General features: G+C 45.1%; 1 protein-coding gene across 1 annotated transcript; it reads left to right on the top strand.

The window, feature by feature from the left end:
* Positions 1-9,766: 9,766 nt before the first annotated feature.
* Positions 9,767-21,575, top strand: fignl2 (fidgetin like 2; the record flags this gene model as incomplete). Its single annotated transcript, XM_080533574.1, has 2 exons — positions 9,767-9,791; positions 19,549-21,575. 2 exons carry the CDS (start codon positions 9,767-9,769, stop codon positions 21,573-21,575), a joined length of 2,052 nt encoding a protein of 683 aa, XP_080389700.1.
* Between the last annotated feature and the right edge of the window lie 281 nt (positions 21,576-21,856).

Genomic DNA, 21,856 nt, shown 5'->3' on the forward strand with positions numbered 1-21,856 from the left:
TCTCCCTAGTCCATCAAGTATTGTATACCCTTCCACATACAGTATCTCAGTGATGTCTGTATGTGTGCCTGACGCTGTGTTGTCTCTCAAAGCATGGCTCCACTGAGCTCTGTGGTCTTGGTCTCCTTCCTTTATTACCGCTGCAGGCTCCCTCCTGATTTCTCATACAGTCAGACGCAATTATTATTGCCTTCTTGTTTATAAGAAAACTCATATTGCTTCCCAATGGAGTCATAGTGTCACAGGATGCTCTGCCAGATCCCTGGATATTTCTCACCGCGACAATTTCTTCTTATGACCAACATCGATTTTCCCCCGGCAAGGACTAAGGACTGTTGGATTGCATATGAATTGTCTTTAAGAATGAAATCAATTTCTAATTGATTTCCCAGAAGTCCTCTTGCCCTAACCAATCAATCAACATGAGATGGAGTGAACCGCTGTTGATTTGGTGATGATAAAGTTTTTGATTCCACAATGCCGAATCGCTACCACCTTTGGATGGTAGAGAAGTTTAGCTGTAGTCAATTTGATTGATTCCCCCTTTAAATGGTTGAAAATAATCCCTGCAGTTATGGCACCTAATCTACAAAACCTCATTCAACCCTCATTCTGTGTACAAAATGTATATGAAACACACCATTGTTAGAATGATATTAATTACACAGTTTATTGGTACTATTGCACTATAGAACCTGTTAACTGTTGGTCTTGCACATCTTACTTCCTTTTTCACCTGTCAGTACAGCTAAAAGCGTCAACCAGGTGCCAGGCACAGCTTGATACAACTCAAAATTGTTTTGAGAGCACACCAGACCAAGGCAAGACTGGCCAAAACGTTCCCTAACGTAAACCCTTCATGCCCTCGCTGTAAAGGTCAACCAGCCGACTACATTCTACATTCTGTTCTGGTCCTGCCTCAACTGTAACACGTTTTGGGCCAACATCTTTGGTGCCTACACTAAGATATTTAAAAAGGTCATCACCCTCAATCCCATATGTGCTCTATTCACTTGAACCTAGTGTGCGCTCTGGCGCTCTGGTGCTCTCAGAGCGAATTTACGAACGCACCCTATGCATTCTCTGAAACTTGAGAAAATCAGATACACTCTTATAGGCTCTTTGCAAAACTTCTGGGATCTGGGACCCATTCAACTTAGATTACTATGAGAGTTTGCAAGTACCACTCAATACGGATAACTACAATACTACCCCCCCCCACCCCATATCTCTAAATATCACACTTTACTCTCTTGCTCATCTTTTTCTTTATTCTTTTTTTATTGCTCTTTTCTTTTCTTTATATTATATTGTATGTACTTCTATTGTACTCCTTGGTTAGACAAATGCAAAGGACAATTATTTTGATTAAAGATTTGGAGGAGGGTTGGGAGGGGAGGGTTGTGGTAAGGATGTTAACTCATTTGAAAAAACAATAAAAACTGTTAAACAAAAAAAAAGCAACAACCTTCTGATTGCCAGTCCAACTCACTGTCCACTAGGTGCAAAGAGGGGGAAGAAGTGAGGAAAAAGGAAAAGAAAATGAACAGAGAGAAATTGAGGCTTCTTTTCCATTTTCCTCATGTTTAATAGTCACAATGTACTCTAAACAATTTGTGCCAGCACTACCCTAATGTATAAGCATGTATATGTACAGTACAGGATTTGAGTAGGAGAACAGTCTGCTATTTGTATAGTTCCCTACAGTACAGTACCATGATGCAATATAAGGAATAGCCGGCAGAGCGTTTTCATGAGCTGAAGGTGCTAGAATTATACTAGGGAGAGTTGTGATGCAAAAGTAATTGTTCAGCCTTTGGGTTATAAGAGAGAATCCATAGAATGAATGAATGAATGAATGAATGGTATTTATTGTCATTGATATAGTACAGGTACCAAACAACGAAATTTGGGAGGGGGGGCTCCCCTGGTGCTAGGAAAGAAAAACTAAAAAACTAAAAAACAAGAAGGGAAAGGAGCTGGTTTACATAAATAAAGGCTATGTACACTATCCACTATACTATACTATACAAATAAAACACTGTGCTGTACTCTATGCTATGCTATACCTATTCTAACATTTCCTATTCTCTGAACCTTATGTACCCTAGGGTTGTCATATTGCACATAGTGTTATTGCACATTCATTTAAAGTGTCGCAGTTTGCAGGCTTGAAATGTACACATTTGTGCCTCAGCACTACACCTGATTTCAATCCAGCAGCTGCCATCAATCCGTCCAGACTGTCCAGGGCCCAGAACCTAGGTCTTTGCTGTGTTCAGGGCCTGAATGGCCCTGGGGTAGAAGCTGAGCTTCAGTCTGTTTGTCCTTGCGAACATGGTCCTGAACCGCCTGTTCGAGGGCAGCCGAGCAAAGTGTTCGTACCCAGGGTGGGATGGGTCTCTGGAGATCTTGGAGGCCTTCCTGAGGCAGCGTGTGTTGTACAGCTCTTCCAGAGAGGGGAGGGGGGCTCCGGTGATCTTCTGGGCCGATCTCACGACTCTCTGTAGCGCATTCCTCTCTGCGGCTGTGCAGCTGGAGAACCAGTTGCAGATGCAGTAGGTGAGGATGCTCTCCACTGCGCAGCGGTAGAAGGCCACCAGCATCTCCTGTCCGATGTGGTCTTTCCTGAGGACTCTCAGGAAGAAGAGCCGCTGTTGTGCCTTCTTGATGATGGCTGCTTTGTTAGAAAGATGAAAGACGTCTGTAAAAAATCAAAGCAATTTGCAGCTGACCTCCTCCCAGTGAATAAACGCATGCTATTATTTAAGGAAATACTGTTCATTAAGTAGGCATTTTTGTAAATTAATGTCAACTTACCTAACCCTAACCCCCTCTGTAAGTAACCGAGGTCCTATTTTGCATCAGTTATCATTTGTGATCATCTTCTCATAAAGGTGTTCCTTAGATATAATGTAGGCAATGTGTCATTAGATACTAGTACATTTTTGGCATGCATGCACACACATACACACTCACAAATCAATTGAGTGTAGAGGCTGAGTAGATTCACTCTGAGGTTGAAACTGAGTGAGGGGCTTGTTCTCAGTGACCAGTGTTAGGCCCTGCAGCTAGTGGATTAGCCCACCCCTGTCTTTAATTACAGCTAAGGAGGCAGGCAGAGAGGGAGGCACACACACGCACACACACACACACACACACACACACACACACACACACACACACACACACTTTACTGGTTTTAATATATGAACTTTAAGAAATATCTTCTCAAGGCGAATTATATGTTTTATGATGGGCTCACTATCATATTTGGCTATATTTGGGCTCTACTCTGTGTGTATTGAAGTTTAAGCTGCTACCCTCTTTATCCTACAGTGATCTTAGTCATTGTTTCAGAGGTTAGTCTACTCTAAAGGATCAATAGAGTCATTTGTATAAAAAATCACCACTCTACCCATCAACCTTTTGTTTGTATTAACTTTAGTTTAGTGGTACAATTCTCATGTAAGTTGGTATTTGAAACTGAATGCCATTCAAATCTAAATTCAACATTGGTGACCTTTGTGTGCATGAGGACCTGTTTCCATGCCCCCAAACTGCATGCCTGCATGACACGGAAAGTTCAGGTTTCTTAGTCCCCTGTGTCACATGTCCCTCTCTAGATTAACAACATGCACGGACATGACCTGAGGCACTCCAAATGCAGGAGCGTCATTGGCTCCTGTGGCAGTTCCACATACCCAGAAACAAATGACTATACAATCCAATATGAATTAAGCAAGACAATGTCGATCAAACCTCTCGACGATAGATACTTGCTTTCCTTCCCTCTCAACTACAAGTATTATTTTGGTTGCAAGAGAGAATACAAAAAATAGAGAGAAACTGTGAAAGAAAGTATTTGTCTTCTCCCTGTTACAAATAATAATGTTATTAAATATGTTATTATGAGCCTGAATGTTTCATGTTTTTTGGAGGACAACATTTTATTTGTAAAAAAAAAAAAAAAGACTACAAAATATACAAAACAAACCTCATCATAATGAAACAAAAAGTAAACAAAACAGTTGTGCCCTTTACCACTGTACCCCAAGTCCATAAGCCTGAATGTTTGCCAGTAACATGTCTACCTTGTGTTTTCAAAGAGAGAAACTCACAAAAATCAATGTAAATTGCAGCTAACTAACCTACCCCTTTCTCATGCTTTTTATATTGGAAGTGTAAAGCTATGGACCAACCTGTGAAGCCTTACAATTGCTCTTACCACTTTAGAGCGGTAAATTGAATGTGTCTGTTAAGTTGTGTGAGTGACCCCTGATGAGTGGCTGTTGTGAGCTGTAGTGCTGCGTCAGTGACTGTGAGCATTGGCTGTATGGAACCCCACCACAGGGTTTAACCTCTCCACATTGATCCCCAGCCTGCTTGGGGCTGCCGCTTAATTCTCCAATTTTCAGCTGTTAGAGATAGAATTGGAATAATAAACAGCTGAACCCCCCAGCAATAATCTCACTGACACCTACCCCCTCACCCCTCCCCTCCTCCACCATCCAGTCCTCTTCAGGGCAACTGGGGCTGGGGTAGGGTTTCTCTCTTCCCTAATCTCTACCAAAGCCCCAGCACTCGCCCCACTACTCTAATGAAATCATATCACTCAGCCTTACAAGCCTGGAACTGATTATCACCCACCACACACATACAAACTCAAACACACATTCATGTGCACATGCATTCACATTCAGGCACACACACACACACACACACACACACACACACACACACACACACACACACATACACACACACACACACACACACACACACACACACACACACACACACACACACAAACCGTTTTTGGTGGAACAAACACCTCCTTTGAGAGATACTATTGTTTCCATAAAATGATGTTAGCCTGATGATTGGAATGTGGCCAAATCGGAGTCAAACAGGAAATTATATTGGTGATGATATTTGAAAAAACTACATTTTGCAAAATTAGTTTCTTACCCATAACTCCATGACACCTCTATGGTTAAATATCAATAATGTATCACTGAGATAACTTTCAAGTCTTGCTGATTTCCAAGTGTTCAGATAATATGTTTTAGTATGATTGTTTTGACTGTATTGTCAGACATACTAATGTAAAACTAAGTAAGTAATAAGTCATGATTAGAGCTGATTAGTATGATACTAACTGTAGTTTGTTTTGTCATATTATAATTACACACTGATTACACTTTGGATAGCCTCTAGCTTTAGCATGGATAATTGTGAGCTGTGGGGGTTGGTTAGGTGTCATTCTCTCTCAGTTACCGAACACACTCTAATAATAGGTGCTTCTTATGCAGGGACAGTTGTGGAAGTAAGCAGTGCATTATTTCAGCTACCTACCATCCCCCTTCCTGTTCCCTTTTCTGCTCAGCTGTTCTGTCTGTAGGCAAAAAGGCCATTCATACCAGACCTACCTGTACATTATTGGTCAACAACAGCTTTTCCATTCCATCTGATATGTCAAAACCACAACCTCTCAATCCACCTCACATGTTGTTCTGCTTACCTAACCACCCTTTGTGAGCCATGACTGCGGTGCTAGCAAGTTTTCATTTAACCAAATTACATATTTCCCTGATTCATCAAATCAGCATGGTTAAAACAAATGACCCGCTTACACAGGGAGGGCCGGCCAACCTGCTGAACAGAGGTGTTGAGTTGACATGCCCTGGAGTAGTAGGTCAAACGATAGTGTGTTGACCTGTAGCCCGTATCTATTCAAGGGCAATTGTCAGCCTGCCACAGCCTTTTGTTGGTGTGTCATATCTCTCCATTAACTGAAACCATCCAAACCGGTCACCTTTTAACAGTAACCTAGAATGATATTTTAGACTGACACCTGTCAAAGTCACTCACATGACAGTGGGGCTGGTCTCTGCAGGAATCTCTCTCTCTCTCTCTCTCTCTCTCTCTCTCTCTCTCTCTCTCTCTCTCTCTGTCTGTCTGTCTTTAGTCCGTCTCTTGTCCCTGGGCTGTGAAGTAGCCTAGGCCTCCTTTGTGCTCCAGTAGTGCTGGGCTCAGCATGCTGCCTGTCCAGACTGCTGCCTCAGCACTAATAAGGCAATAGAGTGATAGAGCGGCAGAGCTCTCTGTTTTCAACATCCTCACAAAACCACACCTATCCCCCCCCCCCACGTAGAGACACGAAAAGGCTTCAATTAAGAGTCAGCTAGCAGAGAAAACATAGCGTGCATACTGGAGAGGAGTTGAATAGTGCTTTTGTACACAGGGACATTCTCAGTACGCATGCATCCTGTTTGATTGGTAATGACTGTGATGGGATTTTGTGAAGAGGAAGATAAGTTAGATTCCAATGGCTGAACAATTATCATACATTTTTTGGCCTACAGTACAATTTGAGCTGCTGACCACTGGTGTGTCTCCAAAAATACTTGAAGTGAACAAAACATGTGTTTACCTTGGCCAATAGATATTTGTATGGAATTCTGATTTGAAATTAGCGTTTGAATACGATAAGAAAGCCACTTCCCAGTAACGTAGTCCCTGTGGTGAGAACAAACCATTTCCATGTGAAACCACATGACCAGGTGTATAATGCTTGGATGCTCCGGACACCAAACATACAATAGCGCAGTATCCCCCAATATTTTGAGCCAGGCCACTCACACTATGTGCTTGTTTTTATAGGTATGTGTGTTAGTGTGTGAGCGGGAGATAAATGGTGTGGTAACATGGGTGGGGATGTGTGAGAGGAGTTTAGTGTCCATGTAACAGGAGGAGTTGGCCGGGCCATGTGGCCCTCGTTGTGGGGCTAAAAACAGCTTCACAGCTGTGAGAGGGGACAGGGATAGGGGCTGCACCAGAAATTAGAAATCTACCCAGGAGGAGTGGAGCCACTGCCAGGAAGGCCACCATGAAACTGGCCCAGCACCTAACTAAAGCCCCTTTTCCACTATCGTGCGCTTCTTAGGGATGTAGTGCTGGAACAACTTCTGACTGACAGAGAACCCACGTCATAAACATATCATCCAACTGACATTCTGTCCTCGCCTTCCTTACTGTAATGGTCCTACTAGAAATAGAAATGCCTTGAGAACATTACAGCAGCAGTTGCTGAGTTTAAATGGATCTTTTGAATTCACTGTAGTCATTGCTGATATTATAGCATAATCAATTTGGAAATAGGAGATTGGTTTGAAGAGATTGACGCTCTGTTAAGATTGTGATGATGGTTCATGTCATGGCTTTCATGACTAATGGGATATTTGTGAGTTGATTTCATACCTGTGGAATAAAGCAGAATTATTTTTGAGGTGAGATAATACAATTATCTGAGGTGAGAAAAAGTCTTTAACCACTATTTTAAAAATTCTCCTGGGGTCAAGTTCTGCCTGATAATTTCTCTCCAACCAACAGCTTCCCTCTCCCTCCTCTCCTCTATTCTCACCTTCCCTCTCTCCCCTTCTCTATATGGGACCAGGCTATAGAATGCAAGCCTCTCTCAAAACATGATTGGTCAGCTCCCCCCACCCACTGCCATCTCATTCTCCCTCTCTCCCTGCTTAAATACTTTTAACATAAAGAGAGGGAGGGGAGGGAGAGGGGGATGGGAGCGGTGGGGGAGGGGAAATGTGTGCGCTCTGTTGTCACTGGCAGGGAGGGAGAGAGAGAGAGAGAGAGAGAGAGAGAGAGAGAGAGAGAGAGAGAGAGAGAGAGAGAGAGAGAGAGAGAGAGAGAGAGGGAGAGGGAGGGAGAGAGAGAGAGAGAGGGAGGGAGGGAGAGAGAGGGAGGGAGAGAGAGAGAGGGAGGGAGGGAGGGAGAGAGAGAGAGAGAGAGAGAGAGAGAGTTGAGTTGTGTCCCATATGTGGAAAGAAAGCATAGCAGTGCACACACAATCCTGTCTGCTCCAGGGATTATCTTACTGCGTTCAGATCTGTTGGAGGACATGCAGGCATGAGTAGGTAAGGCAGTTCCTCTGCTCTGCGTCCCTGTGTTTATGTTTATGTTCTCTCATAGGTGGCGGTAGGCTGCTGATTGACTTGACTCCTCTCTAAAGTTGTAAATGACTGGAGAACTGCACAGTGCTGCTTCTCTCTGGCCACTGGCCACTACATTCCCCGCTCTCAACACCCGCTCTTAGGCTCTCTGTGTTGTTGCACTGGCCTCTCTCTACCACCTCTCTCTTTCTCTCTCCGTAAATCTTTTTCAATATCTGAAATCTATCTATCTTTTAATCAATGCAAAGTGATTGCCTCATTTTTTATTTATTTCAGTGACTGGTGTGAAAGTGTGAGTGTCATATTGAGTGTGAGTGTCAGTTAGAAGTAGAGCTCAACCCTCTCTAGTCTGAAGTCTTGTACAGCCTGTTGGTTTCTAGGGATGGCCGTGTGGTCCTAATTTCAGTTCCATATGAATGGATGAAATGGGTAGACTACTGTCAATTGCTGTAGAAAGTTTTATGAAACATGCTACAATATGCAGTCCACAATTGTTATATATATATACTGTATTTATTCATGTTGTTTTAGTTTAGAGTTTTTAGTGTCATTGTTAAAAAATAAAATAAAAATGAAATGTTCATTAACACCTGTTTGATTATAATGTAATGTCATTAGAGGCACGTGTATATTTAAAGTACAATTGTCAATCCAATATTAGATTTTTACAGTAAAATTAATTTTAACTGCATGTGAAACTTATACTTATGTATAATCATGTTATCTTTTAATATTTGCAAAGCTTGCGTCATTACATTGTATGAACGGCAGGATTATGTAATATATTGTCAGAATTGTATGAGCTCTCATTACCCTGGGATCACTAGAAAGGCTACAATATCAGATAAAGTATAACTTGCAGGATTCAAATACAATTTCTCTGTCAGCAGAATTGTTTCTGCTACAAATAGTTTGCCTTGTAAAATAGAGAAATATTTCCTTGTTTTGTTTTTCTTTTGTTTGATGAATTTGTGGGGTTAGTTTGTGAGTATTTTCACCAGTAAAACAATACTGTACCGTGAGTTCCCTTGAATTTTGTTACAAAAGCATAACGTTGAATCTGTAAGGTAAATACAAAATATAGTTTCTATAATTCAATGATTATAATGGCAAACTTAGTTCATAATGGTCCTTTTAGGGCCCTAAATGTGTTTGGTCTCATGAGAGAATGCAGTCTTTATTGCCCTAACGCACAGAGCAGTGGGATGCATGGGTCTTTTTGTGAGGCAGATTTAGAAAGCCCTCTTTAGAGCCTGGACACAACCTCACAATCAGCTTAATGCCTGGCCTGCCTTTAATGAATACCTCTGTGTGCGTCAATTTGGGAGACTGTGTGTGTGTGTGTGTGTGTGTGTGTGTGTGTGTGTGTGTGTGTGTGTGTGTGTGTGTGTGTGCGCGCGTGTATGTATGTGTGTGCGTGTGTGTGTTTGTGTGTGTATGTGTGTGTGTGTGTGTGTGTGTGTGTGTGTGTGTGTGAGTGTGTTTGTTTAGCCTATAGGCTGCCTGGGTTTGTCAGTAATTCCATCATGCCATCTTGGAATGAATTCTTCTATTTATGTTGTGTGTTTGGATTTGGATTGGTGTGTGAGTATGTGTGAAAGGGTTAGTTGGCATGTGTGTTTGTGCAGACATTTTGCAGCCTGTAAGCCAGTTTTTTTCTCTTCTTTTCTCAGGGCTGGGTATTGTCAAGTGTCAGTGCGAGCACATGCTAGTGATGGACTACAGCCGGACAGACACTAACGTGGCTTTCACTGAAAAACTCTCCTCCTAATTGAGACCAGCTCTGCAGAATGCTGAGTCCCATTGTCCCCTATAGTAAGTATTCTACTACACTTTCTACTACATGTCAGACTCCCTGAACTAAAGAACAGCAACACTTGAGCAGACTGGACTTTGAATTCAGAGGTACAAAAAAAATCAATGGCTTCCCCAAAGCTTGATGTAAGTGTACACTCTGTTTTTTGCAAACAAACAAAAATCCACAGTTATGTAATTGTGAAAGATTTTAGTCCATTAGCTCTAGCAGAGAGAACCTGCATTTAACCTTCAAAAGCACTGTGGAAATACTAACCCTACCCATGGATGTTGGCCCTGTCTTAAATTTCATTTCATCACATGGAGAAAGAGATGTAAGGAGGGAAGGCAAGGTGGGAAGGATGGAGACAGTGGAGGCTGGATGGCTTTAACAGTAGAATCTCTAGGGTTCTGACAGTGTAATTTCTATCCTCAGTACTCAACTGATTTAGGCTTTACCACCGTGGTTGCTGCCTCCCCCTCTCTCCACCCTCCCTCCCCTGATCTCCCCTCAACGCTGACCTAATAACTGACGTGTCCAGTTTTAGGCCCCCCTCGGCCCCCCCTACCAGGCTTCATTTGAGTCCAGCGCTCTGCCTCTCCAAAACAGCATTGTTTGGCCGCCAGCATGGGGCTGCTTCTTCTGTCCCCTGTCTCAAGAGCCCCCCTTTCCCCTTTTTGCCTCAATGGATGTTTATTGGCTTGACAGTTCTAAGAAAAGAGGGAAAATCTAACAGGAACAGTATTACTTTATAATGAATGGAATAAATCCTTGTTTTGGTTAAATTCATTGTATAGGTAGTATTTCTTTGGGGATTTGCAGTCATGTTTGGATAAGAATTTAGAACAGACAAAGTTACCAGAAATTGTATTTTATTTTTTCATCAGAAGATTGGAATTTAGAAATGAGGCCAGCTCACTAATATGTGGCTGAGCAAGTTGACTTAAATGTATTGGTATGAAACATGTTTTCTCAGAAGTGGCTCTTGAGTGATTTATTAGCACATGTGAATTTATGGTCATTCCATCTACAACAGTGTCAGCATTTGTTGTGACTTGTGATCCTGTTCTTGTTAATTGATAGACAGATTAACACTGAACTAGATTAACACTGCTTTACATAACTCTGTGTGAACATTGGCAGAGTAAAAAAAAGAATGGTATATTGATGATATTATTGTCATGGATATACAAACCATGCCTATCTTAATAGTTTGTGATGACAAAACCTGTGAAAACAAAAACTGTGAGATGAGATCCATCCGTTCCCTGTACCCTGTCAGCCCACACTCCCTTCTCTTCTTTACTGAAGAGGACATGCACATCCAAGAATGTCACAAACTATTGATGGAATATTTAGAATGCCTTTAGCCCCACCACTGCTTCCCTTTGCTGGATTCATTCATAATGCCAAATAATTGGCTCTGTCAGAACTGTTCTTAATTGGGCTCTGAAATCAATCCTGGATTTCTTTATATGTTGTCATTTGAAGAGCAGCTCTGTTCTATGCTGGTTATGAGCAATAAGAGCTGATTAGAACAGGCTGCCAGTGTGTCTCTATATGGACAGGGGGATCGTAGGAGCGCACCCACAACAGTGTTAGTTAGTTACTATGTTTACTCTCAGCCCGCTGAAACACACACAGACCCAGCACTCTCCTCTCTGACGACACTCCTGGTTATATTCTTTTTTTCTAACGCTTTTTCATGATTCTGCTGGGCACAAATCAAGTGAAGAGAGGCTTAACGTATGAGGCATACATGTGAATAATGTCACCTCCATGTTGGAATTTTCTTTGTGGGAAGAGGGAGCATTCCTACTTTCTAATGTTACTTCTGACTCCTAGCTCTGGCATTTCAGCTCTCTCTGCGTAACACACACACACACACACACACACACACACACACACACACACACACACACACACACAGAGCTGTCTTAGATCTTCCATTGACATTCATTGTGCCTGTTACCTCTGTGTGTCCGGCCCTGGTCCCTGGCTCTCCCAGGTCTAGAGGACCACAAGCTGGGGTGAGCAGCCAGAGCCGGACCTTAAGGAAACCTGAGAGAGATTCCAGGGGCCATGGATACTCCTAGAGGGATTTGGTGCAAAGAATCTGTAATCTGCACTTCAAACACACTCCTAAATCAGTCCCAGGCCGGTAACCCAGGAGTGCCCTAACTCTTGTTGCTTGGGGCCCCCGCTGTTGGAGCGATACCTTTTCTTTTAAATCGACACACATATGCCCAGAGCAGCTCCTCCACGCAAAGCCCAGATCCGGCAGCTTTTATAGCTCTCCTTTCTGTGACCCCTCTCTCTTCCTCTCTTAGTGCCGGGCTAAAAAATGAGACTGTTTGAATAAAATAAGGAGAGGTGCACATTCTGGCCCCTTTGAAAAAGCAGGTTTGAGCGTCGCTCCAGAATATATCTCTATTCTAGTGAGAGGAGTGGTATGAGTGGTGCAGTGAAGGGGCTGGGAGGCCCTTGAGTAAACACAGAGCCTGCTGAAGTGTCTGTGTGAATAAGAGCAGGGATCATTAGTGAGGGGTGTGAATGGGTTCTAATTAGCCCCTGGTGCGTTTGTGTGTGTGTGTGTGTGTGTGTGTGTGTCTGTGTGTGTCTGTGTGTGTGTGTGTGTGTGTGTGTGCACACGTGTGTGTGTGTGTGTGAGTGTGCATGTGTGTTCGTCCAGAGAGCAGGAGGTTTGGGACACACACCCCAGGGTTCATCAGCTCATTAAGGACAACTCAGCCCCCATTAAGAGCCCAATTAAGGAGCGGGGTGGTGAGGCTCATTTGGATGACTTCACAAGGTTCCTGAGCCAGCAGAATCCAGAGCAAACAATGAGACTCCCTTGATTTTCACACAAAGGCGGCTGCTTGATAAATTACAACTCATGAGCAACCACACACCTTAATCGTTATGCCATTACCTATTTATCATATTTGTCATCCCCAAAAATGTACCACATGACAAAAGGAACCATGGTTTATTGTGGGCTTTTGGAAGTACTGTAGTGTTTATGAGCTAACAGAAAACAACAACTCTAAGGTCAGTTCAGGTGGTCAGAGGGCTTGAGTGTCAGTTCCAAGAGAGGGGACAGAGGATTCAGAGAGGGGGATGCAACATACTCTGGGACTGGAGGAAGAGAGGGAGAGAGAAGGGGGAGAGAGAGAGAGAGAGAGAGAGAGAGAGAGAGAGAGAGAGAGAGAGAGAGAGAGAGAGAGAGAGAGGGAGATTGGAGAGAAAAGATGGAGCTGAAGAGGGGGAGATGGAGGAGAGATTGGGCGTGGGAGACAGATGGAGCGGGTGATTGGTCATCACAGAGCCTAAGGACAGCTGTTCTTTGATATATTAGTGGACACAACGACCTAAAGCCAGCCTGCAGCCACAGAAAATAGGGACCCTGTTTTTCTTAAAGGGGAGGGGGTGGCCGTGTTTCAGCCATTTGTGGACGTGCATTAGCAGGCACGGGGGATGGGTAGCCTAGTTGTTGCTAAAATTACGAGCATGAAGTGACGCATCTAGCCATTTATTCCAGATGGTTTCGAATTTTAGAGAGTGCTCTAAAGGACACCGTAAAGTAAGCACACTGAAATTGGATTTGCTTTTGCTGCACAGTATCATTAGTAATTATGGGAGTGTTTGTCAATTAATCAATGTAAGACAAAATGCTATCAAGTAGTTACTCAAACATTACACAAAAAACTGTATACAGAGAGTTTTAATACATTAATTAACATTCTCTTTTTATTCTGTTTATTCATTTTATATTGAGTAGTTAGCAACATATTTTGTTTTTAATCGTTCCTGATGACTGCACAGTAATGTGTTTTTACTTTGAACATCAATGCACTACGATGAAAGCATTGCAATTTTCTAATTATAAATGTGTTTGAAATATTTAAATAAAATTATTAGAGCATAGTTTTAAATGTTGTTTTGTAGATTAATTACTATTAAAACCCAGAAAACATTTTTGAAATATTGTCTTACTCATACTCATACAGATATATTGGATGTTCTATCAGCACGTCCGCTGCACTGAATAATGAACACTTCACTGACATCTTGATTGATAATGGTCTAAGCTTAAATACAGCAATACAGATTAGTTGTAGCAACCCTCTGTAAGCTGGACACAGGGGGCTAAAACAGAACACAGAATGAGTCACACTGTCAGTGTGAAACACAGGAGCACTGTCATCCCATAACACCAGATCTGTAGAGGACCTGTGTGAATAGTGCTGCTGTGTCTGTCCCGAATGAGAGACTGCAGGGTGCAGGACATCCCTCAATGCCACTGTATGAGCACCCTCCTCCAGGGAGCCAGCCAGCCCAGTTTGAAAAGAGCCACAGCGTCTGCTAGTGCCCTGGGCAGCAGGTGTGAAAACTCCCTAAGAGCTCCCAGACTCCTCTGTTATTACATCTTTTTAGGGCCATGAAAGAGGGTGGAGATGAGAGAGACAGAGAGAGAGAGAGAGAGAGAGAGAGAGAGAGAGAGAGAGAGAGAGAGAGAGATTGTGTTTCCTTTGATTGATAGCAGCCCTGTGACTAATGCCACAGATTTATAATAATTTTCCAAGCAATGCCCAATTATGCATGGGAGATAAATTATGATGTGGGGCTTTATCTCCAGCTAATGGATGTTTTGGGAGGGTCCCATGAAATGACCTCACACTTGCCGGAGGAGGTTTCACTGCCCCTCTGCTGCTCATTACGAAGCCTTAACAGAGGCTCTGTACACGTGTGTGCCAAGAACATACATCTCCCCTGGACATGAGCTACAAGCATGATTTACTGTAAAGAGTGTCATTGCGCTGTGATTACAAACATAAATGATAAGATTTAGCACCATTTTGTTTCTGTAAACACTAAGGAATTAGCAAAATGTTAGGGCTTTGCTACACATTACCAACAGGTCCCACTACAGTCTGTACAACTACAGAAAAGCAAGATAAGCTGAAAACATGCAACATCACATCTCTCTCTCTCTCTCTCTCTCTCTCTCTCTCTCTCTCTCTCTGCAAGTGTCATCCTGTGAAAAATGTAAAAATGTTCTGTTTGATATTAGTGTAATGAATAATTTACAGGAGAGGGGAGGAGAACTAGGACTTTAAGGATTCCCATAACAAGAGCCCTAACAAGACAAGACCACTAACCAACTTGTATTTCAGTCGAAACGCACTAAGCTCAGAAAGCTCAATTTGTGAGTAACTGTGTAAGTGTGACATTATTTAGAATGCTAGTGTACAGGCCAAATTAGTAGAGCATTGTTTAACATTCGAATGACTGAGGGAAAAAATTAAAAGAGGGATTCGCCTACATAACCACGCTCTGCATCCTGCAACACATTGAGTACCTGCTCTTTACTGAATACATAACAGCTGATCAACACGTGTTGCTTTATCTGAGCATCACGTTCGTGATTTATCACTGCAAATACAGCCTGTCACACACTCTCTCTCTCCTTTTCTTTCTCTTACTCTCTTTGTCTGCATATATTAATGGCGATTACGGTCGCCATGCTTCAAGCTTTTTTTTAACATAACTCTTTATGAGATGTCCACATGTAACTCCAGTGATACCCCCACCCTGAGCAGCATTCTTGCACAACTGGCCTCTTCCCTCCTCAGCAGCGTTGTTCATGGTGATAGGAGACAGAGTGTAGCTTTCCAGCCTTTCTGAATCAAGCAGACATTCTCCAAACCTGTTTGAGCTGTGACTGATCTCAAACATGTCATTTGTTTACTTTTTGCAATGGGAGGTCAGTGGGACCACAGTCGACACCAAAGCACTTAGGTAGCCAGAAATGTATGTTATTACAAGTGAAGAGTACCAAGTTATTTGTCAACCATGTAAGTGTGCTTGCAGGATTTGTAATGCGCTGAAACAAATTCAGAGAGACACTTTTCATTTTTTACTTATTTTATATTCGATATCACTCCTGCCCTCTGGAGAAATGAGCAACTACATTAACGAGAGATACTGTCCACTGACACGGCTTATCAACCCCTAACTACATACTACATCAAGCCTCTCTCAGAAGTGACAATGTCCTAATATAAATAATATAAACCTAATCCTGAGGTTTTAGTACGTAGGATGTTTGGCCTTGTCTGTGGTTCTGGGTGGAGGGGATGGAAAAGGAGGGGGAGGTATTTTTCAGGGGTTGGAGGGTGGGGGTGGAGGCTCTCTCTGAATAGAGCCCCAATTGGATTGATCCAGAGAGCTCATGTTTACAAGCTGCCTCTCTACAATCTGCCTGGTTTAATAGTGCACTGTCCCAGAAGGCTTGTTGCATCCATATCCGTTTTGTTCCACCGAGCAGGAAGACAAAAGTGTGTGGATTGTAGAAGGGGAGAGGAGGAACCCCAGGGGAGCTGTGAAATAGCACCGGGGCCCTCCAGCACTGGGCTTCCTGCCAGGCTCACGTTTCAGAACACTGTCCTGCTGGAACTCAGAGGAAAAACCATAACACATCTCCAGTCCACCATTAGGGGCCTAAAGCTGCTTCATTTTCACCCGAAAAGCCATTGTGACTCTGGAAGTAAGGAATAGCAGTAAAAGACCCAAAGTGAAATAAAAGACAAACAATCTTATAACCCACCTTAATTCTGGCCATGCCAAATATAACTAACTTCTGACCTGGAGAGCCCTTCCACTGTCTTCATCACACTTCATCACAATAGCATGCAGCACACACAGGTCCCTCCATAAATCCCAGACCAGCACAAAAGCTGTCAGCGGACTGCTTCTGAATAGATTAATAAGATTTCCATAATTAGGCAGGCTCCTGACAATAGGATCCTTCAGGCTTTGTCTCAGGGCCAACAGGATTGTCCGAGCCACGCACGTCTGCTGCAGAGACAGTAAGGCGGTCAGTGGAGAACATCTGTCTCTCTTCGGGCTGAGAAGACACACGCACACACACACACGCACAAACGCACACTAGTCTAGATGCAGAGGAGGTACTGCATGAATACCTTTTCCTTGCACAAATACATGCTCACAACTTTATATTCAAACGAGTGGAACAAGACAGTTCAAATATGAAATATCATTAATTATTATCTCAGTCACCCAGAGTGTCCCATAGCACTGCAGTTGACTACAGTACAAGCATCCAGTATGCTGTAAACAGAGAAGATCTCTTTCATAAGAAATGTTGTTATTGCCGTTTCCTCAATCTAATCTTAGTATCCTTCCTATGCCTAAAGTACTGTAAATTAATCTGTGAGAACTGGTTAGATTTAAGCAGAAGTGTAGATTAGAGTTCAGATTACTGAGGGAGATGCTGCTCTAAAAAGCACAATCCTACAGAGGGATACATTTAATAACAGGGACTGGCTCAACGGCACTGCAGCCCTGCCAGGTTCGTTATGGGTGAGTGCCCACAACCGACCACTGTGCTACTGCTGCAGATAGAGAATTCTGCAAGTGTTGAAGCATCTGAGGTGTCCTCGGGTTTTCAAATTATGAGTATGGGAGAAGGAGAACCCATATCCAGCCATGTCCCTCTCCTCCAGGTTCCCCTAGCTAGTTTCTGCATTGACATGGGGAGGGGGGCGGGGTTGCAGGGCCAGGGTCCGTGGTGCGCCGTGCTCTCCATGATGATGGAGTGGACAGCAGTTCGCCCACCTGAGCCCCCTAATGTCCCCGCCCCTGTCCACCCAGAGGACGTAGCGCCTGCTGTCCACTCCCTCCCCTGCCCTCCTCTCCCCTCCCTCCTTTACTCTCTCCCTCCCACCCCGCTGCAGGTTTTATGAGCTCCCCTGGGCTCTCATCCATCTCTGTCACACACAGGCCCCATTATTGGGCTGCTCACAAACTGGCCCTGCAGATGGGAAGGCCTGCAGGACATATACGGTTTCTGCAGCCTGGACAATGACCTCCGAGGCAAACCACAAAAATATGTGGTCAGCTGGGTGTGGAAAAGGTGAATGTCTTCAGCATGTTTGGAAAGAAGAGAAGAGAATTTCAACCTAGAATGTTCTGCACACTGTTCTGTTCCTGGGTTGGGAATGCTGTTGTGTGGCTGAGGGGACTACTTTAACTGGTTTGGGCATAGGGAACTTAAGGCTGTGGATTTGAATATGAAGGACATGATAATCCAATGGCCATCTGGTCTGGTGGTCTGATCTGACTGAATAAATAGAGGACGTAATCTGAAGACACACATGGGGAGGTTTCTAGGGAGGGCAAGAGAAAGAGGCCAAAGTTTAGGAGAAAAGCACAGAATGAGAAAGCAGCGCCGGGTGGATATTGAGGTTTGATTTAAATAGCAATAAGAGGCTCCACACACATAGACAGAGCTATGAATAATGAATCATCAGGCCTCTGCTGAAGGGGAGACTGGAAGAGACTAGTAATGACGGATTGTGCTTGATTCCCTTTACCTCTCTATTTCTGCCTGGAGTAACCCTCACCGCAGGCTAAATCGTGACAGTTCAATAATGCCAAGCTATGCATGGAATGTCAAGCTAATGCCTCAGCAAGAAGTAGCCTGAATCTTCACGAAATGGCTGATTCTATAGCCATCAGTACTAGTGTTATGTAAGGGAGGGTTTGATGGAATGGCACCCACATACATACACTTACATACACTGTAAACAAACAAATATGCAATAAAGCGCACTCAAATATCTAGTCTATATGTATTATATATTGATTTACATGAAAAACTAATTGTGCATTTATAAAAATGGGAGGAATGAAAAAAAAAACTTGGATCAGTAACTACTAAATGTAATTTTCATGCAGTCAGAATAGATTGTGCTGCAGGATACATGGATTGTTGATGAATAATTCATTCAGTTATAGGCAGTTCTACATAGGCAATTATAGAGATTGAAAAAAGGTGGAGAAAAGAACTACTGGGGGTACTGGGAAGAATTGTTTTTCTCCTTTGCATTCTTCCATTAGCTCCCCTCTCTCTCCTGTTCTGGTCTTGTTGTGTGTATGGAGCAGGCCTGATTAATCAGAGCCCAGCCACCGCTAGAGTCAGCCAGAGGAGAACACATTCCACTCTCCCAATGTTCCATGGGAGACTGCAGATGAATAGGACACTATTCTGTGATTCCAAACCCAACCCCCCTCTCTTCACACCACTGTCCATTTCCCTCTCCCTCCACCCTCCACTCCCCCCACCCCTTCTCGCCCCCTCCCTCTGTCCAGCCGACCACAGTTTTTTTTGGGAGCGTTGGTGTGCGGTAGGTGGTGGTAGTGGGAGAGGGGTTGGGGGGGGGGGGGGGGGGCATTCAGTGCAACATGCGCAGGGAGATAACAATGGGTCCTCTGGGAGACCTGCAGATGCTAGTGCAGGGAATAGTATGGCCTTATCACCACACTGAGGCTGGGAAACAGCACATACAAGCCCTGCCCCCCTTTTCTCTTCTCCTCTCTGGGTAATATGAGCTCCTACTGCTTCCATGCATGACGGTAACACTAAAACAGAGTCCACTACAAACAGGAGAAACTCATTCCCACTCACTGGCTCTCTGTAAGAGGAGGGCCTCGGGCCATGTGCCTCTGTGGACACAGCAGTAGTAGTAGAGAAACATGCATGCAGAGGAGAAGGACAATGTTAGATTATTTGGCTTGCACCATCTTCTCTCAAAGTGTCAAATCTCCTCCATGCAATGTTGATTGGCATTAGCCAATATCTGAATATCTTTTATCTTTATATTTACATTTAATCATCCGTTATCTATATCAAATCTAACCTGGCTTCTCTCTCTCTTTGTGTGTGTGTGTGTGTGTGTGTGTCTCCCGCAGGCTTTTTGAAGATGCACTGGAACCCAGAGCATGCCCAGCCCCTCAGCCAGTGGCCTGAGCAGCACCTGGATGTTTCGTCCACCACCTCTTCACCGGCCCACAAGTCAGAGCTCTACGCCAACCGGGGCCGCGGCTCTAACGGCTACGCCTGGGCCAATGATGACATCTCCGCCCTGACCGCCTCCAACCTGCTGAAGCGCTATGCAGAGAAGTACTCTGGCGTGCTTGACTCTGGACCCTACGACTGCCCGCCCACCTTGGGCGCCTACCCAGAGCCTGGGGCCTATGGGGGCCTAAACGGCCAGAAGAGTGAGCTGGAGCCCTGGCCCCTGACACACAGCACTGAGGGGCACTATCCCCTGGTATCTCCCGCAGGCCATGACAGTCTGTCAGGCCCCAAGGCTGTGGTCACGACGGCAGGCCCTCCCGGGACCAGCAGTGTGTCTGTGGTTAACAGTAACCTCTCAGACTCTGGCTACAGTGGCAGCAGCTCTTGCAGTGGTTCCCACTCCAGCGACTACCCCCCTACTTACAATGGCACCTACCTCTCCTCTGGGTACTGTCCCCAACCCAGCTCAGCACTTCCCCCAGCCTCCCTCCACACTCTCCAGCCCAACCCCACCATGGTGCCCAGCTACACCCCCTCCACACCTGTATACAACTACTCCCCCAGCAGCTACCCTCACCAGACCAGCCTGGCTCCCAGCTACAGCCACCCCTCTGCAGCCTACCTGCCCTCAGGCCTGGCCACCCCCACTCCTTTGCCTTCGCGGCCTACGGTGGTCGGGGGCAGCTATGGCTACCAGAACACAAACCTGGGTGGAAGCGAGTCTGGAGGAACGCTAAAGAGGAAGGCATTTGAGATGAGCCTGGAGGAGGAAAATGAGGAAGGTTCTCGCTACAGGAAGTACAGCTATGACCACATGAAGTCAGAAGGGGACTCGCCCTACAAACGGGAGTGCCGGGGGAATGGCTTCAGCACAGGCACCACAGATTCTCAGGCCTTCAAGCCCAGTAAACCCTCGACTCAGCCTCTGGTGTCACCTTCATATGGCGTGGCGGGGGAGTATAGCCCCCCTGCAGGAATGACAGGGGAGAATGTAGGCTCAGAACAGGGCTTCTCCCAACACCGCTCCCAGGCCCACAAACGCCCCTCGCTCTCTGCCCAGTCTGGGGAGGCTCTGAAGGGCCCGGACCCCTGTATGTTGGACCTGGTGAATGGGGAGCTGCTGGATTGCAGCTCTGCCCTGCTGTGGGGTGAGCTGGCTGGCCTGACTCATGTCAAGGCTGCCCTGGAGGAGGAGCTGCTGTGGCCCGTGCTACGGCCCAGCCCTGCTGTGCGCCCACCCAGAACCGTCCTGCTCTTCGGCCCCCGGGGCGGGGGGAAGACAACACTGGCCCGCTCCATGGCCTCCCAGCTGGGGGCCTCCTTCTACAGGCTGAGTGGAGCCATGTTGGCCTCCAAGTGGAAGGCAGAGGCAGAGCAGATTCTGAGCACCCTGCTGCAGGTGGCGGTAGCACGGCAGCCATCAGTGGTGCTGCTGAGCGAGGTGGAGGCCATGGAGGAGGAGGGGTTGAGGCAGACGCTGCTGTCCACCCTGGAGAAGGCCCAGCTTGGGGCGGCAGGGCTGCTAATCGTGGTGTGTTCTACCGGTAGACCAGATCTACTGCAGGATGCTGTACATCGGAGCTTTGCCAAACGCTACCACGTGGGTCTGCCGGAAGCCAGCATGCGCAGACAGGTACTGCTACAGGCTCTGGTGCCTCAGGGCTGCAGCCTGAGCGAGAGGGAGCTGAGCACCGTGCTGCAGCGCTCCGAGGGCTATTCTGTGTGGGAACTGCTGCAGCTGTGCCAGCAGGCCCTGTCCACGGCCTCCTCCTCCCCAGGCCCCCACCACGGCCTGCCCACTCCTGCCTCACCCCCAGCCTTCAAAGATTTTGAGAATGCCTTCTGCAAGGTGCGCCCGCACCTCACCCCAAAAGAACTGGATACTTGTATGGAGTGGAGCAAGGTGTACAGCCATTGAGAAGGCAGCCAGTCACTGTAGACTGTTGTTTCACCCTGTATTTTCTTTGATATGACAAGCCTTGGGAATGTTTTTTCTTTTGTAATTACTTATTATGCAGCCAAAAGAGCTTTAGGTTTAGACAAGAGATCAAAGGTTTGGGAGAGCTGACGAGCTGATATATAAATTAGTTTTAACCGGGTTAGCATGCCAAGGTGGTGTGCTGTTTTTGCTATAAATATACCTATACATTATTTTTCCCAAAGAAAAGAAGAGTAGTGTAGTTTGGCCAATATGATGGT

Source organism: Nansenia antarctica, assembly GCF_963989245.1.
Source record: "Nansenia antarctica genome assembly, chromosome: 6".
Taxonomy (NCBI): domain Eukaryota; kingdom Metazoa; phylum Chordata; class Actinopteri; order Argentiniformes; family Microstomatidae; genus Nansenia; species Nansenia antarctica.